This window comes from Chelonoidis abingdonii, chromosome 11, assembly GCF_003597395.2.
Source record: "Chelonoidis abingdonii isolate Lonesome George chromosome 11, CheloAbing_2.0, whole genome shotgun sequence".
Classification (NCBI taxonomy): domain Eukaryota; kingdom Metazoa; phylum Chordata; order Testudines; family Testudinidae; genus Chelonoidis; species Chelonoidis abingdonii.
In genome coordinates, this window is record NC_133779.1 from 44,938,213 (window position 1) to 44,949,347 (window position 11,135).

The following is an 11,135-nucleotide window of genomic DNA, read 5'->3' on the forward strand; positions in this document are numbered from 1 at the left end:
AAAAAAAAAAAAGAGAGAAATGCGCTCTGTCCTCCTAGCAACTGATTGGCCGGGCCTCCCATGCAAAGGTGCCAACGAAGGTGTGGAGACAAAGAGATCAGAGTTGTACCTCCTGCCCGGGATAGGGCTTGAACCATGTAGTGCATGGGCTTGGGTAGGGGGTGGTACTGTGAGCTGGCTTGAGGCAGACATGGGGTCTGGTCACTGGTCCAGAATCAATGGACCCGCTGAGGGTCCGTTCGCTGACTTAAAGCCTCTATTTTTAAAACCCTGTTCCTGTCATCCGAATAAACCTCTGTTTTGCTGGCAAGATCACGTCCTGTCTGCAAAAGGTGGGGGTCAATACCTCCCGCCCAGCCCCGCACCCGGCCCCACCTCCCCTGCCCCCCAGGAGCTAACCAAACAAAATGAGGCTGCATTGTGACTTTGGTTCGCCATTGCTCCTTCCCACCAGCCTGTCCCTCCAAGGGCGTTGGAGTGTCCCTTGTCTCGAGCCCTGTGCCCTAGGCTCTCCCCACTTGCTTTTGGAAATCAATTTTTCTGTCCTCCTCCTGCCTCCAAATCTTGGCTTTGGAACGAGGAAGCAGAGGAGCTGAGTGGTGGCTCTGGAACCCCAACACTGGGGCTGGCCCAGTGGGATCTGCAGCTTGCTGTGCCCTCCTCCTGGCCCCGTCTCCTCCCATCCCAGGATCTGCAGCCACTTCCTAAGGCTAATGAGATTATCAGCCTCCGATGGCCTGGACACCCAGCCCTTAAAGCATCCCGCACCCCCAGGGCCCAGCACTGCTTCCAGGGACACGTTGGTAAAAGGGACCTGCATTGCCCAGCGTGAGAGGAAAGGTGGAGCCTGTGCCATGCCATGCAGGCCCAGAGCTAACCACCCCCGTCCAACCAGCACATGGGGAGTCCCTGTAACCCCCCATTGCCCACCCCACAGAGCCAGGACTCAGGGGCCCTGCAGGACATGCTCACAAACCCAGCCTGTTCTCTGCTCCTCGCAGCTGGTACCATGGAGCCATCACCCGGGCCGAGGCCGAGAGCCGACTGCAGCCCTGCAAAGAGGCCGGTTACCTGGTGCGGACCAGCGAGACGGGGAGCGGCAAATACTCCATCGCGCTCAAGTAAGTAGCGGAGACATTTGCCTACAGGGGGGAGGCAGAGCAGAGATCGGGGCATCAGGCTCGGAGGTGTTAGATGGGCCTGGCTGCAGAATACGGCTCCCCTGTGCCAGGAGGGCTCAGCTGGCAGGGCAGTGGTTGGGATCCATTGAAATGGGATAAAATGTTGGGGGGCGACACCCCTGGGGTGATCGTGTCCCGGGCATAATGAGCACCTTGCACTGGCCACTACTAAACCCCACACCCCTCCCTCGGCCGAGATAGAACCCAGGAGTCCTGGCTCCCAGCCCCCCTGCTGTAACTCACTGGACCCCACGTCCCTCTCTGCGCCATGATAGCACCCAGAAGTCCTGGCTCACAGCCCCCCTGCTCTAACCCACTGGACCCCACGCCCCTCCCTGAGCCGCAATAGAACCCAGGAGTCCTGGCTCCCAACCCCCCATCTCTAACCCCTATACCCCACTCCCTTCCCAGGGAGAGAACTCAGGAGTCCTGGCTCCCAGCCCCCCTGCTGTAACCCACTGGACCCCACTCCCCTCCCTGAGCTGGAAATAGGACCCAGGAGTTCTGGGAGGGCTCTGTGGGTAGCACAGGCTGGTGAGGCTGCCTTGCAGCAACACCTTTCCTGGCAGAAGGGTCTCTGGGGAGCAGCCTGACCCCCTTGTGGGCGTGGAGCACCGTGGGGAGCCCCCACGCACCCCTCAGCCTCCCCGTTGCTGGCTGTGCCCTGGGAGGCGCGGCAGTGCCCAGTGCCTGGCTCTCTGGTGCAGCACTGGAGGATCGTCGGCAGTGCTGGCGGCGTTTCCTTCCTGAGGAAGCGGAGCCCCTGGAGCCGAAACAATCGGAGCAGGGAAGGGAACAAACAGGGGCTGGGCTGGTGACGAGGCGACTGCAGGGCCGGAATAGCCGTGGGCAGCCCCTAGCCGGGCCCAGCCCAGAAAAACGGGGAACCGACCAGGGACTCGCCAGCGCCTCGTGTGGCTGCTCCCATCACCCCTGGCCTGGGAAGCAGTGGGGCAGGCAGCAGAGAACCAGGCCCTGGCAGCAGGGCTAGCTGGCAGAGCCTGGAGGTGGTGGTGCCCAGGGCTGGACCCTAGGAAACACCCCCTGTCCCCAGGGCAGCATGCTGGACAAGGAGCCGGCCTGGAGCTCTGCACCCAGCAGTTCCCACTGGGTCTGATCCAGCTACTGTCCTTGGAGAAGTCTCCCTCTGGAGCCAGTCACTGCTGCTCTGGGGTCACCCTTCAGTGCCCAGGGTAGGGGGAGAAGGCACTGGGAGCCAGGACTCCTGGGTTCTATTGACAGCTCTGGGAGGGGAGTGGGGTCTGGTGGTCAGGAGCCAAGACCCCCCCCTGGGTTTTCTTCCTGGCTTGGTAGGGGGAGTGAGTTCAAGTGCTTGGGAGCCAGGACTCCTGGGTTCTCTTCCTGGGTTGGCCACTATCTTGCTGAGGCCCAGCCTCCCCATGCCTCACTTTCCCCTCTGCACAGTGGGGATAACGAAGCTGCTCGGGCCTTGCGAGGTTTCATACATGAAGTGCTGGGAGGCCCTGGGATGGGAGGAGCAAGAGCACTGAGGTTGGTAGCGGCTGTAGCACGTGGGGCCCAGGGAGCCCCCCCGAGGTCACTCCCCAGCACATCTGATCACCTCCGTGGCTTTGCTGCAGGACCAGTCAGGGATGCGTCCACATCATCGTGGCCCAGACCAAGGACAACAAGTACACGCTGAGCCAGACCAGCGGTGTCTTCGGCAGCGTCCCTGAGGTGGTGCATCACTACTCCGCGGAGAAGCTGCCTTTCAAAGGGGCGGAGCACATGACCCTGCTGCACCCCGTGCACAGCAAGCTGCAGTAGCATGGCCACGCCCAGCCAGCTGCCTGGGGCTTCGCCACAGACTTTGGGGCAGCCAGGGGGCCGGGCGGGCTCATGTGTGGAGTCAGGTGCAGCGTGTGCTCCGGGGCCCACCCTGGACAGAGTCAAAGACCCCGCTCCCCAGCACGTCTGATCTCGTTCCAGCCAGGGCGCGGTTGGTGCCCCCATGGGAGCGGCCGCTCAGCCTGCAGGACACTAGCAGGGGCTGCAATCTGGGAACGCTCTGCCCCACGGAGAGCCCCCTCGGCCCTGCACAGAGCCGGAGCTGCCAGGCTTTGGTGCCGGTAGGGATCGCCGGAGCGGATAGTCCTGCAGGCCGGCCAGGGAGGTGGCCCAGCCTCGGGTGACCCCACGCTGCCTGGGACTGTCAGTGTGACCCTGGGCAGCAGTGGGCACGGTGCTGAGCAGCTGGTCCTGGTTTCAATCCCCTTAAGGCCAGAGGTGCCATTTGGCTTCTCTGGGCTGGCCTGCCTGGCACAGGCCAGAGCTCCTCCCCTGCTGACTCCTGCCTCCCGGGCCAAGCCAGAGCTGCTGTCTAGAGGGGTGATGTCCCCTTTGGCTTCCTGGGGTCTCTGATGGTTGTGGGCAGCTGGGGCCCGGCTCCACTGGCACCTTGGCAGCCATTCTGCTTCCCTAGACTGTGCTGTGCCCTGGGAGGCCCCTTTGCCCCACTGCTTTCTGTCCAGGGCAAGGGGTTTGAGTCGACCGCAAGGTGTCTCCCTGCTGGGAGCATCCTTATGTCCCTCCGCTGCAAGGTCGTTCCCCCTCCAGTCTGCCCCACCCCAAGCCAGGGCCAAACGCCTTCAGCTGTGCCTGTCCAGCACTGAGTCTGCAGCCGGCTGCCCCGCGGGTTACGGGAGCTCCCCAGCGAATTCCCAGCACTGGCGCCATGTGCTCAGCTTCCCCAGGCGGGCAGGAGGCTTGGCAGGCCAGATGGACCAGATTGGTGTAGGGGCAGGATGTATCTTTACGTGGAGGCATGACAAATGGCAAAGGGATTTGCTTGGCTTCCTTTTCGCCCAGCCTGAAATACAGCTGTTTTGGCCCAGGCCTGTGGGGTGAGGGATGGCCCTAGGGGCGGGGCCCAGGCCGTCAGAGCCAGCGATCAGGGAACTGGCTGGGTAGGAGCCTGATGGTAGGAGCGGAGCAGCTTCTGTATTCGGGAAGTGCAAGACACACACACACACCCCCGGCAGGCGGTAATGCCGAGCCTCCCCCACCAGCAGTCGGTAATGCCCAGGCCCTCCCGGCAGGTCTTGCACTAGGTTGCAGGAAGGGCATTTTTCTGATGCGCTTTCACGTCCCACTACGGTAATTCCGTGGGCCGAGTCCCAGCATCGAAGGAAGTAATTTCCACTCGGACTGTGGCTCGGCACAGGCCCTCTGCGGGGAAGTCCCCCACGGTTTTCCTCTGGGAGCAGCATTTGACAGAGGGGTTGTTCCGGGCTGCCCCATGGGCCTGTTCCCAGGGGCCGAGCTGCCCCTGCTTCTGGCAGTGCCCTAACGAGGATGTGCCTAACGGAATGGGGGCACCTGACAGCTCCTGTGGGGCACGACTGATGGGTGGCAGGCAGCGATCCTGGCACCACCTGTACGCTGCCTTTCTCCCGCTAAAAACAAACTGATGCGGCAAGTGATGCCTTGCCTGTAACGGGGCCTGGTCCCGGCAGCCACGAGCCCCGAATTGGTTCTAGCTGGTTCAGGCGCTTCCCCCGAAGCAGGTTTCCCAGGAACAGGAGTAAACACCTGGGAGCAGGTGCTGCCGCCGTACGGCGCTGGGCTTCGTTCTACCAGGCCTTGCTGTGGCAAAGCCCCCGGCTGCTCGGTGCATCGCTGGTTGGGGGGGCTCAGCTTAGCACCTGCTTTGCTGACTTGGTGCCTGGCAGGGTTTGTTATGGAGGGGACGGAAACGGCCCCAAATCCCCCAGTGCCAGCCCCCCCTGCTCTGCCCCCTACACAGAGCCAGGGGCTCCCCTGTTCTCTGCAGCCTGGGGTGGGCAGAGACCAGAAGGGGGCCGAGTAGTGCTTGGGTCAACACTGCCACCCTGTGGCGAGGACTCTGCATTACAGGGAGCGGGTAAGGGAGGAAAATGTTATCCCTTAGTTGCATGGCCTAAGGAATTGTTTTTGTCTGACCCAGCCAAGGGAGCAGTGACAGCAAGGGCCCAGGAGCAGCCCCCTGCCTTCCTCCACCCTCCAGACCAGAGGGCAGCAGGAGCGTGTTCCTATAGAGAACCTGCTCACTGCTAAGGACCCCCACCCCAGCCTAAGGGGAGGATCCGCAGGGCTTGGAAACCAAATAATTCTGGGGGACAATTCCTGAGCTAACCCAGGCAGGTTCTCCCTGCTGGAGCCTGGCCGGAGACATGGGCCGGCCAGCTGTGGGCGCTACAGACTGAGGCTCTGCCCTCAATATGGCGTTAGCTCCACTCCACTTACCCTGTGCCAGCCACCTCCAGGCAATGCACCAACACCTTCACGTCTGGGGTGGGAGTGGGGAGGGGCGACATGTCCATTAGCTCTGCAGAGAGGACAAGCCCTGCACCCCTTTGCCCCTCCGAAGGAATCGAATCCCCTTCCCAAAGCAAGCCAGGCTGCAGCTTGATCTAGCGTTGTCCCGGCGGATTCCAGTTAGCATGTGCCTGCAGCTTGCGTGCTTCCCCTGGAGCATCCAGCTGGCCCAAAGGTCTCGGAGACGCTCCTGAGTTGGGCAAGTGATTGGCAGAGCGTCCCGGCAAGTCGTCATGCTTTGTGTGGGTCGGCAGTTAGCACAGCTGAGCCCCATGCCACATGTGGCTCGATGGCCAGTTTTTGACCTTTGGTTTTTGGAGACTGTGTCTTTAACAAGCTGCTTGGCTGTATTAATTGTTTTTAAAGTATTTATGATGTTGCCCGAGGTGGTTTGACGGTGTCTTGGAATGTCAGTGAGAACTGATACAAGGCTGCTGACAGCCATGGCGCTAGGTGGAAATAAACTGTCACTTCAAGGAACAGCCTCACCCAGCGTCTGCATGTTGCTGAGGCCTGGGCAGACGAGACGCTTTGTAGCGCTGCATTTGCAATAAGTGCTTGGTTGCATCTTTGCAGCGAGGCCTGGTTCCAAGCCCATTGAAATCAGTGGCAAGGCTTTGGATTTTCTGATTTGCATCAGCACTAAGGGAAAAAAAAAAAATCTGTCCCTCTCCCTTCTCGGTGCCTCTGCTGCAGAGAAGGGGTTAGTCAGCTTCCTGCTCTTACCCTCACTTGGGGAACTTTGTGTCTTACAAAATGTGTGACCAGAAGTGAGCGACACACAACTCATGCAGCTGGTCTGAGCTGGATTCTGCTGCTAGCCTGGGGTAAATCTGGATTTACCCTGGGCTCAGGCCTGAGTGGCTCAGACCGGCAGAGTCACTGTGGACAACCCTGCTCTGCATTAGCCATTCTGGGCCAACAGCCTCAGGCCGCTCTGGTCTGGCACAGCAATGCCTCTGTTCCACCCAGAGGGGCATCGTATCGGGCTCACTTTGCTGGGCAGTCACCCCCATGTAGCCAAGGCCGAAGAGCAGCGTGGGTCCCAGGCGCCTGCCCGCCCACTGTGTGGGCAAGGCTGCTGCTCCTGGGGGGTGGGGGGCAGGTCGGCGGAATGTCTTGGCTCCCCAGCAGCACAATGGCAAACCCCCTCCTGGAGGCAGAGACTTGGGGGGCAGGGCCTGGCAGGTTCCCAGCGTGGGGGCCTGGCTGTGGTAACCCTCACCCTGAGGGCAGGGGGCCGCGCACTCACCTGTCAGTCGCCCCCGCCGGCTATTCTGGGCTCTGCGGGGTAGGGGCTGACTCAACCCCAGACTAGAGCTGCTGGCAGCAGGTACTTTCGGGGTAGGACATTTACATACCAGGCAGCGAACCTTCCTCTGCACAGCCCTGGGCGGGGGTGGGGGCTGCCCCAGCCACTCACAGGCAGAGATGCAGGCAGCAGTGGGGCTAGCACCCCAAGGAGCCTTGGCCTGCAGCGCTTAGTCTGGCCCCTGCCCTGTATGTCTCCCCTTGAATCCACAGCCCTGGGCCCTGCTCCACCATTGACCCCTCCCTTCTCCCCTGGGCCCAGGGCTGGATCCCTGCCACCCACCCCCAGCTGCTGCTAAGAGGTGGCCAGGACCCTGCTGCCTTTGCACCCCATCCCCCACCACGTGCTCTTCCCAGCCCCAAGAGAGACATCTGCATCCTGTGCAGCTTCTTAAAAGCCAGGGGCCAGCCCCAAAGGGGAACTGTCTCCCCCCAGGGCTGCAGGCAAGACTGGCCTCCCAGCCCTGTGGTTTCCTGCCTTCGCACTGCCCAGTGAATGTGTGCCGGCTGCAGCTGCCATTTTTCTTAGTCTTGCGAAACAAATGGCAGGTCTAGGAGCCAGGACTCCTGGGTTCTGTCCCAGCTCTGGGAGGGGAGTGGGGGCTGGTGGGTTAGAGCAGGGGAGGTGGGAGCCAGGGCTCCTGGGTTTTGTCCCAGCTCTGGGAGGGGAGTGGGGGCTGGTGGGTTAGAGCAGGGGAGGTGGGAGCCAGGGCTCCTGGGTTCTCTGCATGGCTCTGGGAGGGGAGTGGGGGCTGGTGGGTTAGAGCAGGGGAGGTGGGAGCCAGGGCTCCTGGGTTCTCTGCATGGCTCTGGGAGGGGAGTGGGGGCTGGTGGGTTAGAGCAGGGGAGGTGGGAGCCAGGGCTCCTGGGTTTTGTCCCAGCTCTGGGAGGGGAGTGGGGGCTGGTGGGTTAGAGCAGGGGAGGTGGGAGCCAGGGCTCCTGGGTTCTCTGCATGGCTCTGGGAGGGGAGTGGGGGCTGGTGGTTACAGCGGGGGGGGGAAGGGGGGGGAGCCAGGACTCCTGGGTTCTCTGCATGACTCTGGCCTGGGCTCACCAGCCAAGCAGGAACACGTTACTGCTCTGCTTCCACTTACGCGGTGGCAGCCTCTCTGGCACCGGCAGACAGCGCCAGGCTCAGCTTCTTCACTGACCAGAGTCGGGGGGTTTGGCTAATGCCCCATGAGCGAAGCCACCCCCGAGCAGCTCCCCAATCCCACCCCACCCTGCCAGCATCAGCCCTATGCACAGGGTAAAAAAAACAAACATTTATTGGACACACGGTTGCCAACACACGGCTCTTCCTGTACAAAACATTCTTCACAAACACCAGTTTGATTCTAGGGGGGAGAATCCAACCCTCAGCGCTGCCCCGGGGGCTGGGGGGGGGAGGCCTGTCATGCCCAACAAACGAGCATTTGTTACGGCCACACACAAGCAGCTGCAGGGAGGGGGTGAGGCCCGGTGGGGAGGGCACTGGGCTGGGCAGCAGGAGCCCTGGGTGAGCTTGGGCGCATCCTGCCCCCATGCTGAGCCACTGTCCATGGGCCCCCCCCCATCCAGACAGATGGGGAGCTCCCTGCGCCAGAGTCTCTCGTTCTACGGCTGCCTGGCACCTCCAGCTCCGTACAAGGGGCAGGGGGCAGTGTGCTGGAGCCACAGCAGCACTAAGTGCTCAGTGCCATCCGTGGCCCACTACTGCCGGGGAGAGCCCTGAGTTACCCCACAGCTCGGGTGCCCCTGCTCCCTCGGACGGGGTGGCTGCACCCACCCAGCTCTGCTGTCGGCCTGGAGTCCAGGGTGCTGCTGGCCCTTGGCCCAGCCCTGCAGCTGACTTCCCCTGGGAATCGCATGGCCAAGGGGCAGTGCCCTGAATGCCCAGCTAATGCCCCTCCCCGAACTGGGGCCCCGCCAGCCCTTTCCACGTGAAGTAAGCCCATCAGACGCCCTCCGCGCTGCATCACTCCCGGGGCGCAGGCCCCACCCACAGGCAAGGACCAGCCAAACCCCACTGGGAAACGCTGGCTCGGGGTGCCTGGGTGCAGATCAGGGCATCACTGCCGGCGGGCGCGGGTCCATCTCCCAGGGAGTAGAGGCCCTGGACCCACCAGCTGCGGGGAGCCCGAGCTGCCCAGCCCACTGGGGCACAGGGAGCGCTATTGTTAAGGGCCGGGCTATTTGTAGCTGAGCCACAAGGTTGGGGCCCTGCCGTGGCGCCTGCTGGGGCGGTCGGTGCATCACAGGTTGGAGACGCTGATTCCCTGGCTATTGGGGGACCAGGAGATAATCCATGTTGGTGACATCGAAGGGGCTGAAATCCCCACTGCCAGGGGTGCCCGTGGAGCTGATGTTGCCTGGTGACGCCGGAGGGGAGAGGAGTGGGGCCTCGCTCAGCGGGGACGTAGGGGTCGGAGGAGCCAGCGGCACCAAGGGGTGCTGGACCACGGTGCTGGCCTTGCCCTGGCCCAGGGAGCCCCTCCTCCATTTCTTCTTGTACCTTAAACACGGAGCAGGTCAGGAAGGAGCAGCGATTGGGGGCTTCCACCCCTCCGACACCCCAATCCCTGCTGGCAGCAGGGTTGGGACTCAGGCCAGCATTGGCAGGGTGCCCATTGCCCCACTGGCCCCGGGACCACAATGTGGCTGCCCCAGGCCTGTGGCTGTCCCTGGAGGCAGGCAGGGGGCACAGCCCCACTGAGTTCCCATCAGTAACGGCCTGTGAGACGAGCATTCAGGCGTTTCTCGGCTGGAGGGAGACCAGGATCCCAGCCCCAGAGGGCTGCCCGGGCCAGCAGTGGCCACTCATATAAGGGGTCAGGGGGCCCTTTCCTGTTCGCCCAAAGGCCCCAGACTGCTGTATGGAGATGGCCTCTCTTGGCTACGCAGGTGTAAGTCCGGCAGGAACTCGTCTGAGTTCAGCAGGCCAGATCCTGTCCTGCCCTGGGGCCCAGGAGTCACTCCAGAGTCACACCGGAGTAATGGCTCTGACCCAGACGTGCACTGCACAGCCTGGGGCACCAGCTGAGAGTGACTGTCCCTCCCTCAGTGCTTCCCTCGCTGGTACTGTCACCCCACCCAGGGGCCTGGGGCCCAGCACCCCTCGGCACCAGCCCAAGCGCAGGCCCAGCGGCAGCTTGCCCGGCCGTGTCTCACCTGAGCACGATGCCAGCGAGCAGGCCAGTGCCCAGTAACAGGCTTCCTCCGGTGACCAGGAACGTGTACAGGGGCACGGTGGAGTGGTCGCCGACACCAAGCCCCCCCTCTGCAAACCGAGGGGACACGGGCACCATTACCAGCACGGCAAGGCCCAGCCCCCACACCCTTGCTCACTTTGCAGGGGTGGATATTTCTGGGCCATCTCCCAGCGAGGGCTTTACAAAGGCCAGAAACCTGCTGCCAGGGGCTAGGGAGCCCTGAAGAATGACTGGGACCTCCTGTGGGTCTGAGCCTGCAGCCCAGCCTGGGGCCCACCATACGGCTGCCACCTGGCTCGGTTGCCCTGGATCAGCCCGTCCTGAGGCAGCTGACCAGGGCTCTCAGCCCACGCTGCCAGCTGGGCTCTGGATCAACCCGCATGTCCCTGGCATGGCAGCCCTGCCCATCCAGGAGCCCTGGGCCTGACAGACCAGCACCGGGGGGAGGAGGCGATCTCATTACCGTTAGTGCCTTCTGTGCCATAGAGCCTGGGGGGGAACGTGAATGTGACAGTGTAGAAATCATAATCCGAGGGGAACTGGAGGAGAGAGATGGGGGATGGGGGGTTAGCAAGAGGGTCAAAGGGTCCCCCCAGCCCCACCTGTGCTACCCCCAACACAAGGCATGTCTCCAATCCCATTCCCCCACCCCTGCCTATGACACCCCCAACAAAAGGCATGTTCCCTATCCCGCTCCCCGATCCCCACCTGTGACACCCACAACACACAGCATGTCCCGCCGTCAAGCTCCCCCATCCCTGCCTATGACACCCCCAACAAAAGGCATGTTCCCTATCCCGCTCCCCCATCCCCACCTGTGATACCCCCAACACAAGGCATGTCTCCCATCTCACTCCCCCATCCCCGCCTGTGACACCTGCAACACACAGCATGTCCCCCCTGTGACGAACTGGGCATGTTCTTAATGTTACTCTGAATGCTGTCTTGGTGCCTCAGTGTCCCCTGTGCAGTTCTTAAGTATCTAGGTGGTGGAAGAAGGGTGCATGGTTCCTGCAGAGCAAAGGGCCAATGCACCTAAATGCCTGACCCTCTGTCTCCTAGCAACTGATGGCCTGGGCCCCGCCCCTGCAAAGGTGCCAGCTGAAGGTGTTGGAGACAAAGGGATCAGGTGACC

At 62.4% G+C, this 11,135-nt stretch overlaps 2 protein-coding genes across 2 annotated transcripts in view; one reads left to right on the forward strand and one right to left on the reverse strand.

Annotated features, from left to right (window-relative positions):
• The window catches only part of SHE (Src homology 2 domain containing E), an 11,315-nt gene extending 8,258 nt beyond the window's left edge, over nt 1-3,057 (forward strand). Inside the window, exons 4-6 of the mRNA XM_075071369.1 lie at nt 689-803; nt 938-1,121; nt 2,783-3,057. Of these exons, the coding sequence (XP_074927470.1) occupies nt 689-803; nt 938-1,121; nt 2,783-2,969 (486 nt within the window). The 3' untranslated portion in view covers nt 2,970-3,057. The remainder of the gene's footprint in view (nt 1-688; nt 804-937; nt 1,122-2,782) is intronic.
• A 5,009-nt stretch (nt 3,058-8,066) lies between these two features.
• The window catches only part of IL6R (interleukin 6 receptor), an 11,457-nt gene continuing 8,388 nt past the window's right edge, over nt 8,067-11,135 (reverse strand). Inside the window, exons 8-10 of the mRNA XM_032793708.2 lie at nt 10,464-10,539; nt 9,960-10,068; nt 8,067-9,303 (exon numbers count right to left, since the gene is read on the reverse strand). Of these exons, the coding sequence (XP_032649599.1) occupies nt 9,072-9,303; nt 9,960-10,068; nt 10,464-10,539 (417 nt within the window). The 3' untranslated portion in view covers nt 8,067-9,071. The remainder of the gene's footprint in view (nt 9,304-9,959; nt 10,069-10,463; nt 10,540-11,135) is intronic.